Consider the following 15,416-nt stretch of genomic DNA (forward strand, 5'->3'; position numbering starts at 1 on the left):
CATTCTTTCTTGAGAAAGTCAGCCTATTCCCCCATCTCCTGTTTGCTCTGGATAAAATCATACTAATTTAGGCCTTATCACTAGAGTATTTCTAAATAAAGCATCCGCTGGAGCTAATGTCTAATCCTTTTCCCTAGCCCCAATCCATCTCTTTCCCTCTTTCTTACACATGACGGAAAGAGCTGCTTTCCCTGAAACACTTCTTTCAGCAGCTCACTTTGTTATTCCAAAAATTAGAAGGCCCTCCAATTGTTGAGCACGTCAAAGGCAAGACTTAAAGGCCATCCCTAAGGGGGTAATGGAGGAGATTAAGGGCAGGGTTATTTCACAGGGTGATAAACCTTTTGAAATCCTGAGATCTAAAATTTAAATTACTGTCCTATTTATTCTGTAGTGTATAGAAACTAAAACTGAAGACAAATTTTGAGGTCAAGGAAAGATTAGGCAGGGATCGCCAGGTCCAATTCTCATCCTTTGTGTTGTGTTTCAAGTGTAAAAGAAATCTGTACACAGACACAGACCTGCCCTTTGCTCACACAGCGTCTATTTCTGTCTCCTTGCTTTTTGGCTCAGGGCATTCCCTTTCCCTGGAGTTTGTCTTTTCAAAATTGCTTCTAAGGACCATCTTTTCCATAAGCCCTTTGGCTTTTCTAGTATTTCCTCTAACCCATAGTCTTCCTTTTGAGAATTCTTTCTGCACCTCCCAGTAGCACTTAGCCTAGTATTTAATCATTCTCACATGTTCCCCGACTAAAATGTGAACTCTGGCATGAAGGAGTAGGCCTCCATACTCTTGAATCTCCCAGAGCAGATGGTGTAGAGCACAAGGTAAAAGAAAAGCGGCTTCGCAGAATAGGAGGATTGAGTCCTGGGTTCTGGTCCCAGCTTAGTTATTAATGGGACACATGGCCTGTGGGGGGTGGGGGGTAGGCCTTGGCTGTATTATCTATGATTCGGAATTCTGCTAATTCTAGCATTGTGTAATGAATGGCCTAATAGAATATGGTTGGGGGAAAGGAAAAACAGACTGTTAATTAAATTTAAAGTTGTGACCCTGGGGAGCCAAGAAGATTGAAGTACACTTGCCAGAAAAGTATGAGAGGTGCCATTTTGGTTGAGGGAGGGGTGGGAAAGGGAAGTATAGTGTTTGCCAGTTTTGCTGTTGTTGAGTTTCGAATGCAAACTGTCCCTAGACAGTAATAGTAATAAGTACTAGGCTGTGGAGAAAGGGAGTTGAGAAATAGAGATTCAAAGTCATCATCAAACAGGTGAAGTGAGCCTCCAGGAGGGAGTGGATCTAGAAAGAGCAAAGTGAAGGACACTAGCTTTTGAAATGAAAGGCATGGTACAAGAGCTAAGAGGACTACGTAGAAGGAAATTGTGATAATGACAGAGAAGTGAGCAATTTGAAAATTGAGAAAAGTTAGCATTTGACCAAGAAGAACTGATGAAATTGATGAAGAATTTCAAATTCCAGTGGTGAACTTAAGACAGCTTCTGAGTTGCAGAAAGTCAGAGAGGAAATTATAACCAGCCTCAAAGGAGTTTGGAAAAAGCATTCTCATAGAGAAACATAATGGTGACTTTCTATACAGGAAATCATGACTGGGATTATGGCAGATACTTAACAGCATTTCTTCTAAATACATACTCTATGATAAAATATTAAAGTTATGAAGAGGGCAAAGCTCGTTATAAAATAAAACGTTCAAAAATTATATTCTCCTGGTGAAAATCTTGTAAGAAAACTGGTGACCTGTTTGACCCTCAACTAGAAACTAACCTGTGGTAAAATGTGAGAATCTGGAAAACCACAGTTCATTATCAAGTAGTTTAATTTTCTATTTATAGTATCCTTTTAGAGTTTTGTAAAGTTCCCCCAGTTATCTCTTCCCTCCCCCTACCCTTTTAAAAACCTATTAAGAAACTAAGCAAGAATGTGTTTTAAAGTGACATTTAATTAATATACTAATCATTTTTTTGCCAAATTGCATTATTTTCAAAAACCTGAGTACACTTCCAAAATATACCTGTGGTTGCGTATTCAGAGAAATGTCAACAAGATGATCTTGCTCTAATTAAGACATCTTAATATGATAATATATAAACCTAATTACGTAATGAAAAGATATTTTCATAGACTATAGCACTGACCAGATGCACAGATTTAAAGTTTAAAAATTTAGTTCTGTGACACATTAACAAGGTTGACCTGTTTGTTTCTTATATTTCTTTTAATAGAATTTAATCCCTTTTCGACCTTCGATTCAGTTCCAAGGGCTCCAAGGGGTGAGTACTCTTGTTGATTCAGCAAGAAAATCTAATATTCTTCTTACATACTATTATATTTAATCTCTTAAAATTTATTTTAACTTGTGCCTCAATATAAGGTCACTCGTACTTTGTGAACTTCATGACTAAATATAAATTTAGTAAATGTAAATTTGAGTTATCTTTTCCTGATTTATTTAAAAATAATTTAGATATACTTATTGAGAGTTTTCCCCCAAAATCATGAATAATGGCATTTTTTTTACCTTTTTTGAAGTAAAATATGTTACAGTATTATGAGAAATTTTTTTAACCACAGTTAAGCAACCATAAAGAGTTATTTTCAGCAAGTTATAATTATGTGATTATTGTTACTACTGAACGTTAGCTGTCTGCAGACTTAATTTTTTTTTATTGTACATACTAAGAAATGAAATGTATAAATAGAGGAGTTTTTCCAGTACACAGAATAAATATTATGTATCTTATTGCTGCATTTAAAAGCATAATAAATAATAACTCAAAATATACCTATGAATTTTGTTTATAATAAACTTTATAGGAATAGTGTCAGTATTATTTTAAAATTATTAACTATTAGAGTTTAGTATTAATAAAAAGTCTCCATCATTCCTTCCCTGAATATGCATTTCTGAATTTGTGTCTATATATTGACTGTAGTATAGAACTTTGGAATATCTGTAAATGGATTTTAGCGCTCTAGAAAAAAAGACAAGTGGAAGGAGGGAGATCATATTCCTGCTAATTATGAATCTACCTTTGTAAATCTTTGTTTATTATGTCACAAAATGAAAATATTCAATGTAAATCAGTACAGTCTTTCTAAACTTTATAACTTGAAAATATTTGAAGAGTCAAGAGTTTTAATTATATCATTCAATACCAGCTTAAGAGTACTAGTAAATAATGCTAACTTGAAGGAGGTGTTTGCGTGGATGTCAGAAGACTATCTGTGTGATAGCTTTACAATTAAGTCTTTTTTTTTTTCTCCCCTAGTAACTGAGTGTTTATGAATGAGATCCTAATTACAGCAAGCATTCTTCTGTGTTTTGTTTTATGGCTTGTTTGGTAGTCCTTAGCACCTGCTGGCACTATTTTTGAGGTATTAGTTTTGGTGGTTTATTTAAGGCTTCTTAAATTTTGTCACAAAATTTAATGGCATCGGTAATCTCTGAAACGATGATCCAGAGGCAAGCTTGAGTCCGTGAACCCTGGAGGGCTCCAAGGATTTTCAGTAAAGGGTTATCTGAAATGAGAGGTCAAGACCTAGGAGAATAGTGTAAGGTTTGAGCTGCTTTTCCCTCACTAGCAGCTGTTACCTTGTTTGGGATCTGCCTCTTCCCTTAAATCTCCGTTTTCCCAGTTAGGACACAAAGGCTAGGGAAATGCAAGAAAACATTTTACTAGGAGGCATCAGTTAGATGGAATATTGAGAAACCAACATGTACAGGCTTCAAACTCTTGATTCAGACACACGCAGCTTTTAGCAGTCTTAGAATATGGTTTTCTCCGGCACACTATTTGCCCCCTAGAGGCCCCAGGCACCATTGTAAAGCTGGCAGTTTATATTTGAGACCTTGCCTGTCCTTTTCTGAATTCTCTTACCTACCTCCCCCAGGCTTTCCTGTCTTATGTGTCCTGGCTTCCTCAGTTTATCTTTGCAAGCTCCATTCCCCCTTCTATTCCATTCCTTGCCTGGGTGTAGTTCACTGATAAAGATAACTTAGACGTGAGTGACTGATAGGATTAAATCTTAATGGGTGTTCGAATTTTAACAGATAAGCTATTTTAACCCAAATGAATGGTTATTAGATTTTAGTAGAGTGGGGGAGGGGCAGGAGGCTGTAGACCCAGAGCGATGGAATACTTGGCCCTACCTTGCTTACTTTGCTTTCTGTCTCCTCTACCCCTCTACACCCACCCCCACCCGCAGCCCCCTTTTTATTATTCTAACTCGGAACAAAATATATGGACTCAGCATTGTTTCTGAGCCTGCAGCTGCATTCCATCCACCCTTCCCCCCCTTCTCTTTGCAGAGCTCTCACCAGCCCTTTGGGACTTAGTAAAAACAAAGAGTCATTACAGGGGAGAGAGTGGGTTGGCACAGCCCACAGGGAATACGCAGAGCCACAAATGTGAGGGTCTTCTGTACAGTGCTCCTCTGTTATTCTCGAGAGCCATGATAATTTAACATTGCCTTGCTGATTGCTTTAAAAGCCCTGAAGAAGTATGCTTACAGTTTTCCTATGTGGAAAATGTTCAGGACTTTTAAGAAGACTTTATGTTTCAAATTTAGGTTTCCCACAAAAGATAGTTTTTCTTAATGAGAAATGCTAATACAGTGTTTCAGGAATTTTGAGTTTTTCTGGAAAGGATTTGGCAAATCTAACAAATGTCTTTTACATCAAATGTAATCAAAAAAGGACATGAACTGTCATGATGGTGTCATATTTAGGCATATTTTAAATATAACTGAAATACTGTTAAAATATCATTTCAAAAGTGACCATTTAGTGTTAAGAGTATTTTATTTTCCTCATGCTAAGCACTGCATGGTTACTGCTGTTCCTTGTTACTAATTATAGGATTTTCCTTGCCTCAGTAATGTCTTTAGAAGGTCAGAATTTGGGTCTTGGCAGGTTAGCTTTTAAGCATATTTACTTTTATGCCTGAACATGTTCTCTTAGGTTGAAGTCTTCCTCTAAATAAATGCAGCCTGGAACATTAAACAAACTATAGCAGTATGCTGTTAATGAGTGAAACTGCTAAGAACCATTGACTACCTAGATTTTTATCATTGCAGTTAGCCTGCAGCTTTTATAGCATTAAAAAACTGTAAATTGTATCTTTCACAATCCTCACCCCTTTTCCTTAGTGGAAGACGGTGCTCAGTAAATTGAGTGATCATCGAAGGTATTTTCTAGAATCAGAAAGATTGAGAAAATTGGGAGCAGTTCAATATGATTTCTAAACTCATGAATATCAGGAGCTGAATAAATCAGCGAAAAATGCCTTGTGGATTCTGAAGGGTATGGATCAACAAATTATCCTCACAGTTCTAATCACATCTAGGATGCTCATAACTAATGGTTTATTAGGATTACAAATTTCAATAGATCATTCTAATTGAACTGAAAAGGTAGCTGGTAAGAGGCACATGAGCTACAGTAACGAAGTGTTACAGTGTTGTGAGGGTTGTATTGGTAAAATGCACCTGGTTTCCAAAAGCTGTCAGGTAAGCTTTATAGAAATCATTTGTATATTTATAGAAATATAGTTCTGCCTCTTGTATTTTAACTGGATACTGAAAATGTAGTGGGTGAAATTTGCCAAAAATATGTGTTCCAGTAAAGTTTTTAAAATTACGCTCTGTAAGGGCACCTGGCTGGCTCAGTGCTTAAGGGTCTGCCTTCAGCTCAGGATGTGATCCTGCGGTCCTGGGGTCCTGGGATCGAGTCCTGCATCAGGCTGCCTGCCCAGAGCCTGCTTCTCCCTCTGCCTGTGTCTCTGCCTCTCTGTGTGTGTTTCTCATGAATAAATAAATAAAATCTTTAAAAAAAATGCACTGTATTTTTATGTTTGTTGAAGGTTTCTTGTGTAAAGACACAATAGAGACAGAGCTGTAATTACAGTCTGTCTTCACACTACCAGGGGAAAGTTCTTCCCAGTATACTGTGCAGTTTTGAAAGAAGAGGTACTGGAAGCAACTAGACTCATTGTTTTCAAGTAATGGCAGTTTTCTACTGACCTAATTATTCTTCACAATATATTTAAGCAGGTGCTTAATCAATGGTTGTGCTAATAGGTTTGTTGTTGTATTCGTTTCTTACTTATTGCATAAACATTCTTTTAGTCCTCACTGGTGCCAAGTACTTTGCTAAGTGCTTAGTGTGCAGATACAGGGATGTATAAGACGTGAGTCTCGCCCTCAGGGAACTCAGAGTCTGACAAGCACACACAGACCAGTACTCAGGAAAGAATTAATAATGTAGAACTTAACCCAGAGTTCGCCACTCAGAACTTCTGTGTAAATAAGACTGTCAGGAATGAGGCTCAGGTGTGTATTTCTGATTGGTATGAATCAGCATTTTAGACAAAGATTTTAGTGCGTGCAAAATACGTCCTGGTGATAAGTAAAATTCCTGATGGCCTATTAAAATCTGTGTACACATATACAAAAAGGTAAATCTATGGTATCATTCAGATAAAAACTGAAATGGCAAGGTTTTCAATAGCAAATAACAGCCACCTCTGCTGGCCTTTGGTGGCCTTGCGGAGTGCACTTGCCTGCAGCCTCAGGGACTCCTGTCCAGAGAATGACTATCCCCAGAGCAGGGAGAAATAATGTTAATTTTGTCACAGTAATTGGGATTCCAGACCTCAGTATTTATGAGAATGTTGTTCCAGAATTTTCTGATTTAATTGCTTACTTCAGACTCAGCCATCCCAGAGGCTTTAGAAAATAGAACTTAGTTCGGCATATATAACTCAGAAATTATTTTTAAGAAGAAGACTGAAAATAGAAAATATTTTCTATAAGTACCGTGTAGTGTCTCCTACAAAATAGTGAGTCACACATACGTTTCCAGGAATGAACAAGGAATAACCAGCCAAACAAGTTTTAAATGTATGTCTTCCAAAAGGCACTGTGACCTTCTGAAGATTAAATCAGCATTTAACTGCTAACTTTAAAGGCTTGAATAATGCTATAAAACTCTTACAGTAGAGTCATTAACTGAAAAGAACAGAGGGTTGCATTTTTCTTTTAAGCATTCAGAAATATTTTATCAATTGCTTATTTTCCTTTGCAGGATCGGGGAAAAGATCAAGTATGAAATACTAAATTATACAGTATTTGAAATTAGTAGGCAGTTTCAACCCACCTACAGATACTTTCTGCAGACTACCCTTCTCTAACCTACTTGATACCTGGGAAGCAAAGATAACTATCCGTTTTAAACAGCAGGAGAGATAAAAATAAATCACCAACACTGCCATTCCTTCGTAGATGATATGCCTGTGCTCCAACTGCTTTCCCCTGCTGTTTTTGGTTTGGCTACCCCACTGATTTTTGCCAATGGTTGTGTTTAGTCAGTCTGCTCAAAGGTTGCTGACTAACAGTTACCTTTAGACACTCAGCTCTGAATGTAATTAATACTAGAAGGATGTTAGAATTATACCTTTTTGTAATGGCAGTTCTGTTTTAATTTTTTAATATTATGGTGGTTAACATGTATATAGATAAATTTTAATATTTGCATTGAATTATGACTCATCCATCTATTAATATACTAAGGTATCAATACAACAGTAAATAGCCTAATTTGAAAGAAATACTTAACTTCAATATATATCCAAGATTATATTATATATAACATAATTTTATATGTCATATAATATATAACATATACTTTATATGTATAAAAGCTCATTTGGCCAGGAGTATGGGCTGACATTGTAGAAACTCATTTTATCTTAAAAAATAATTGAACCATAGTTTGAAGTTTGAAGCTATTGTATATTGCCCAATTTGTCTATTTTATGCTGCCATACACTGCCCTCCTTTTCTTCAGGATAAGAACTAACAGCAGGGTTTCTAAAGAAGGAGAGCAATGGGCTAAATTCGGTGTCTGTTGTTTCACACCTTGGGTAGGTAACAGGACAGGCACCAGGGGATGCGGCCCATCCCCTGTCCTAGAAGAGTACAAAAATGACAGGGTGGGAGCATGACTTTGCCTTTGTGTTTGTGGTGCCTGCAGAAACTCTCTCAAAGTACTTGCTGACCACACCTTCACACAGATTCAGTGTGGGCTACAAAAGGACAAGCCTCCCAAAATACGAGCACAAACAGGAACTGATGGCATTCTGCTCTGTCCTTCACCACACTGCAGTCACTTTGGAAAGCAGCTGGAACTATGAGTGAAATCTGAAGCAGCCACAAATACCATAAATTGCATTCTTAGCAGTGAGTTATGCTGTCTACATTCAACAAGCATTTATGAATACTCACTGTGTACCATGCTCCACGATAGACACTGTGTAGACAAAGGTAAATAGGGCTTTGAAATGCCAGCTCTGGTTCCTAACTGACATCATCTATTTGTCAATAAAATCTGCCATTGATGGCTTTGCCTTTTTGCTTCCCACCAAAACTGAAACTTGTGAAACTGAGTCGCCTGTGTTACAGAAATTTTCACTTTAATAGCACTCACTTATTTAAGCTTGGATAATAATATTTCCCATTCTATAATACCTTGTGTTTCCTATAGTTAAACCATGCCTAAATTTGAACCATGAGCATTACTTCAGTATCCTTTGACCTCTTACTGTGTCAAGATGCTATTTTAGGCACATAAAATGAGTTTATAAGAGCTTTATTCAAAAGAAAAATCAAATTTAAATAAACAGGGAAAAACAACTTAGAATATGGCCAAGCCCTAGATCTTATTTCAAACAATATTTTGAAATTTTCATTTTAACATTTAATGCCTTTGGAATTGGAATGCATCTCATTATGGATGGCATCTTAGTATTGTCATAGTCGGTTAGCATTTTATATTATGCAGTGGTACCTAAAATCAGTCTTACAATTGCTGGCATCGTAGATTCAATGAATTATAGCACTGCAATGGAAATATTTAGAGAGTCTGTGTGTCCTGTGATAAGATTTTATCTAATAAAATTTTTTCAAGTTTTCTTTCCTGACCCCACCCTTGACTAGCTTGCTCAGTTAGCTCCATATGTTAGATTATCTGGGAGAATTTACAGAGAAGGTATACTTTAATAACCATTCTTGAATTGTGATCTAACTGAAAAGAACAAAAGTATGAAATTATAATGTTCTCAAATTTGTTTTTAAGCTAAAAACCTCTCGTGTTAAAGTAACTTGTTTTGAAAACAAGTTTGGTTTTTTTGGGGGGAGGAGGGGTGTTTGTTTTTTGAAAACAAGTTTAGAATAGTTTTACTGAGCTAAAGACTTCAAAAATCCAGAGACATGCCTTGAGGCTAATGAATTTGCCCTTATCAGGCTAAGAATTTTCAAATTTCTCTAACTCCTCTTATAATTTATACTATATTTAGCATACATGTATAGTAATCTATTCAATTATTTTGATAGATTCCAATTATTTTTCAATGATTACAGATAAAATGGGATATTTATTACATGCTAAGAACTCTATACTAAGCACTTTACATATATCATTCTCATTTAATCCTCACAGGAATGCTGTGAAGCAAATACTCCCATTTTGCTGATGTGTATACACACCATGGCTCTGAAGTTAGTTTTTGAAGCTGACACAATTAGTGGGTAAAGGAGCCTACAATCCACTGTAGCCTCTGATTCCAGAGCTTGTTGTCATCACTACAGTGATCCCCACCTGCCTGTAACAAATGTTCAATAAGCATTTTACTTATTCTCACATTCATGTAGACATCTATTGAGTACCTCTCCAACTAGCAAGAGGAAGAGCAACAGTTAGGAAGGTCTCAGAGAAGTAGTTTGAACTGGGCTTTGAAGGATTACCAAGAGTTGGCTGATCAAAGGAGGTGAAAATGCTTTTCAATCCCATACTGCAGCATGAGTAAAGTGTCAAAAACGGTTTGTCAAACGTTCCCACCTTCTTGAGTTTGAATTTCACCTTGGAGATCAATACTTATTTGTAAAATTTTCCTGGGAGTCTCTGATGAAGTCTGAAGAGCACAACTTTAAAATATGATAGCTAGGTTTGCTTTAATTAGGAATATTATAAGAATATGCAAACGTATAGGTGTATGTACATTCTGTTCTCTGAAGGAGGTTTGCAAAGCACATTGAGAAACAATTCATGATAAGGAAAAACATTTCACATTGTGACCCTTTACACAATACCTATACACATTCACCCAGCTTAAAACAGGAGTTTCATAGCACAGTATTGTTTCTTTATCAGTGTAGTCTGATATATTCTATTTCATTTTAAAGAATCCTGGTCATTATCCACTAAATTAATGTTGTGACCTTCCAGTGGGTCACAGTCTGTGGTTTAAAAAAGCACTGCAGGAAATTATCTATTTAAAAAATTTTAACCAGGGAGTCATGTGGTCAAGTTTGCATTTTAATATGCTTATCCAGTAGCTCCCCTAACTTAGTTACTCCTTTTATATGGAAAAGAGGGGAAGAAAGGAGTCAAGGTGGCTCCATATTTAGGATGAGTATTTGGTTGGGCAGTTTATTAAATCTGAAATAGATGAAAAACATTGAGGCAGGAGGCAAGGGGTGTGTATAATTTGGGACATGCTGTACATGAGATGTTTAGGTGATACGCTGTACCTTGTTCTGTCAAGATGGAACTGTCTGGAAGGCAGTGGCATCTGGGAGTTTGGAACAAAAGGATTTTTGAGAAACAACTCCGAAGGACATTTTATAGGATTTAATTATACATGGAAGTTCAGTAGTAAGAAGACAAAAAGGTGTATTTACAGATGGAATTGTGGTATTAAGCTATATTTAAGGAGTTTTTTTTTCAACTGTTAAAAATACTGATTGACTTATGAGTGTTGGTACTTTTAATTATTAACCGGGAATTTAAAGCTCCTTTTGCCAAATTTTGTTCACACCAATTTAGAGTGGTAGCAAATAGAAGATAAACTCTGCATATTGATTCAGTGGAAAAGTATACAACAGTGAAAACTCAAGTGGGCAGAAGACAGCATATGGCATTGCACCATTTTTATAAATTTTTATTAACCAACAAAATTAATATGTTGTATGTATGCACACGTGATAAAATTACTGAAAACAAAAGAAACAATCGTGAGAAAAGTCAGTAGTTGTTACGTTTGGTAGAGAAAGGCAGGCAGGCATAAGGGATTGGAATGGAGCACATGGTTAGATTATTGCTAATGTTCTATTTCTGAGTTGGGCAGTGAGTTCATAGGTATTCATTATATTGTCAAGTTTCATAACTCAAGCTGCATTTTGTAGAAGTGTATCACATAAAGTTTGTTCTCATTAACTTTAAATATAATCTGTCATCTTCATGGATTAAAAGAGAAAAGCCAGACATATTTCAGTAGCTGTCAAAAAAGGCATTTGATAAAAATTCAATATTAAATCTGTTTAAAAACTTAAGGGCATAAGTAAATAGGGAACAGAAAGAATTCTTCCTTAGCATGATAAAAAAAATATCTTTATGAAACTGCCAGTTACATACTTAGTGATAAGACAATACAAATACCTTTATTAATGTTAGCAATAAACACACATGCCCACTATCATCTCTCTAGTTTAACATTGTTCTGAGAATGCTCAGTAATGGAAAAGAAAATGAAATAAAAGCTATGGGTAATAGATAAGTTTGCCCATATCTGCAGATAATCCAAGTAAACCAAATGCAAAATTTAAGGATTTCTTAAGGTAGTCACTTCAGAAATAACTTGCAAAATCTAGCTTAATATTCAGCGGTTGGAGTAAAAAGACATTTCTTTCAAAATCAAAGAAAGAACAGGATTATTTTTTTAAAGACTTACTAAAGAGTGGGAGCGGTGCAGGGGAAGGGGAAAGGAAGAGAGAATCTCTCTTTTTTAAAATTGACTGGTCCCCCTAAACACTAGCAGTTAGAATTTCAGTGTAAAAATGATCTCATTTATGATAGCAACCAAAAATTACCAAAATGAAATACCAAAAATTAAGTGTAGGTCATGCTATTCTAGACCTGTCTAAAGAGCTTTATATTACTTTCCTGATGGGTATAAGAGAAAATATAAGTGGTAAATGGCAAGACTGTCCATTTAGGTAAGAAGCTTTTTAAATTGTTGTTTCATCTCCTCAATCAATAGGAAATAAGACATCATATATACCATTATACTAATTTTAAAAAAATACAGAAAACACAAATGTAAACCTACAAAGTAAATATGAAATGCTCTACACCAAAATGTCGTTGCTAGTAATCTATATGAGATTTTTTTTACATATGTATTTGTCTGTTTCCTAATTGCTCTATATACATAAATGTTTTGAGATGCTAAGTTTAAATATGTCAGGAATCTAGGAGAAAAACTAAATACTAAAGGTTTAAAAAATTATGTTGACAATGAACATAGAGAAGGCACGTCTTAAGAAGTTATCTAGAGCTGGACACCAGCTAAATATCTTGCTAGTCAACTACTTGATAGAGCTGCTTTGTCATCTATCAATGGAAAAAGAAAGTTTCCTCCCTGTCTGTGATCTTTCTCCCCTTTAGAAGGAAGGTAACAAGCAGAGTCACTGCTGTTAACAAGGGTATGAGAGCAAAGGCCACTTTTGAGTTAACAGTTGACATTTTGGAGCAGTGGTACTGTGATGTGCCCTAGGAATGGGTCTCCTCTCGAAAGGACAAATGGGAATGAAAAGTAGTAGTCAGCTGAATTTAAAAAGATAAAATTCTTAAGGACTTAAGAGGTAATATAACTCAGAATGCAGAAGAAGACTAAAGAAGGATAATTAAGTTGGGCCCGCAGTATTAGAGGGTTGGTACTTAAATTAGCTTTAGCAAAAGGGCTGTCTTTTACAATACTTAAACAGCTTAGTGTTTAATAATCATTTAGTAAGTTATATTGGAGATATCTTATTTTAGACTGAGAATATAGGGCACAGTTATATTTATGAATGTAGTAACACTCTACTAATCGATACTAAGAAATTCTTTGACTAATGTGAATGCTCTTTAGTTTTCTCTTAATCTAATTGTGTTAGTAATTCATTGAAATCAGTATTCACAGATTAGGAAGGAACACTTGAGGGTGTTCCATTCCCACTGAAGGGTAAGATGATGCTGACTTACATATCCACAGCTACTTAGAGGTTTTGTATTTGGCTATAAAGAAAAACTTTGTTCTAGGAATGCTTGGTATTTTGTTTTTGTTTTTTTAAGTAGGATAGTGTTTCTGTTCCTTCATAGAAAACTTGGAGCATAAGATAATCATGATTCCACGATTAACTTTGGATAGTCTTGTGTTTCACAATTTCTGATCCTGTAAAAAACAAAGAACCTCTAATTTTTAAAAAATAAGGTGATTGAGTCATGAAAGGCAAATGTGAAAGTGATTACTTAAAATCTAATTACTTTTTAAAGCAGTCTTTATTGCTTTTTGATTGAAAAATTAATGAATATACATTTTAGCATTGTATGTAAAGTACTTACAAAGATGAATACATGTCTTAATAATAATGAAAACCAGCTAGTGTTGGATTTCTTCTAGTCTTTTTTTCATATTCACGCATAGGTTGTAGTCACTGTGTATTTACTGTTTTTTTATATCCTGCTTTTTCCATTTAACATATGAGCATTTTCCTATGTCATTAAATAGTAAAAGCTATTTCTAAATAACTACCTAACATTTCATTTTATATACATTTATTTTAGCTATATTCCTATTACTTATATAGTTTTTATGTAACAGTAATGGTAAATTCTGTGTGTAAATCTTTACTTTCGTTTCTAATGATTTCTTCAGGCTAGATACCTAGATGTGGAATTACTAGGTCAGAAGCATGAATGTTTAGATTTTTTGATGACTGTGGGCTAATGCACTCATGTATCCCCCACTCACAGAAAGCCGCTGCTCTTTCCACAGCTGTTTGAAAGTGCCTGTCACTAGGTGTTTTCCCTGGCCAATACACATTTTCTTAATTTCAAGAACAATCATTTGATAATGTTTAAAAACTGTTGTACATTGTGACTTGCTTGATAATAATCTGGCACAGGTAAAATGCAATATTGTTGAAGTACTATCCAATGTTTACTGTCTCCACTGATACTGCTAGGAGTGGTTTTGAGTTTTTCATTTAATTTCATTTATTTTTCCCAATATGGTGTGGAGAGGTTTTTATTTTAGTAATTCAGGGACTTTCTTTGAAATAACTGTTCTACCTTTTAAAATAATTACTCTATTTTTTTTTGTATATTTTTTACTATTTCTTTACAATTGCTGATAGTTGTAATAATTTAGTGCTTTTGAGTTTCCACTTTCCTCTTTAGATGCCTTTCTTCCTTAAAAGAATATTATAAACTTTCATGAAATCTACTTGTATGAATTATCTTTTTTATGGGGCAGTGCAGTGAATTATTGGCAAGGGGATAAAATGTTTAGCTACTTCATATAGTTTCAGTGTTCTAAAGGAACCTGTGGTGTGTGGTTCTGCCTCTTAGCAGAATCACATAACTATCTAGAAGATAATTAAACAACAGTTTTGGTTATAAACTATCCAAATATAATAATTGTCCATATGTAAATCTTTGCCCTTTTTTGCCAACATACATTCCCTTATTTTAAGGCAGAGGTTTGATGGCTTTTCCAATAGCTTAAGTATAGTGTCCTTAACAATGAATCTTTTTAGCCCTGTATTTTTTAGAATTATAAATCAATTTTCTGAGACTTTATAGGTCCTCTTACTTTAGACCTGTTGAGTTTCTTAGAACTGCAGTTTCTAATTTATTAGCTCTTGATGCACTGTTATATCAATAGCTTTAAACATGTTAAATAATTTTACTTCCTTTATTATAGTCCTTAAGAAAACTAGCACATGAATTTGACTTATGAAAACTGAATAGAAATAAATTTTATGAAGTGGACCCCATCTCAGGAATGTATTTTCAGGGTAGATATTTGGAAAGAGGTCTATAAAAATTAAAATACTATATAGGCTTTATTCATTTTTAGGGCTACCTATAGCTTTGACACTAAAAATCACAAACTTTAAAATATGTTTTCATTTATGAAGATTGTAAACTTTCAAGCCGCAAAGTTGTGGTGTTCGAGAACTCTTAATTCTGTTTTGTTTCTTTGTTGTGCTGTAGCTACTATCTAGGGCTCTGAAGGTGGCATATTTTTTTATGGATAAGGCATTTGGGAACAGTGTTTGCTCCCCTTCTTGAGTAGCGGCAGGCATCTGTAATTTTTCAGCTTGCATGGACACTTGTTGTGGACCATTTGTTCTTGTACCTAATTTCTCTGTACTTTGAGTTTGAAACATTTAGAAATACTGCTAGTCTTTTTAGTTGTTTCCCCAGATAGTTTGACTTCTTTTTAAGCTAACACTGAAATTTGACCTTGAAAGTTTCTAATCCCTTACTTTTTATAAGTACTGAGGATTCAGA

At 35.1% G+C, this 15,416-nt stretch overlaps 1 protein-coding gene across 1 annotated transcript in view; it reads left to right on the top strand.

Moving 5' to 3' along the window:
- Positions 1 to 15,416, top strand: part of ELL2 (elongation factor for RNA polymerase II 2) — a 70,546-nt gene that overhangs the window by 14,309 nt on the left and 40,821 nt on the right. The window contains exon 2 of the mRNA XM_041751530.1: positions 2,242 to 2,289. Within this exon, the coding sequence (XP_041607464.1) occupies positions 2,242 to 2,289 (48 nt within the window). The remainder of the gene's footprint in view (positions 1 to 2,241; positions 2,290 to 15,416) is intronic.

Source organism: Vulpes lagopus, chromosome 4 (genome assembly GCF_018345385.1).
Source record: "Vulpes lagopus strain Blue_001 chromosome 4, ASM1834538v1, whole genome shotgun sequence".
Classification (NCBI taxonomy): Eukaryota; Metazoa; Chordata; class Mammalia; order Carnivora; family Canidae; genus Vulpes; species Vulpes lagopus.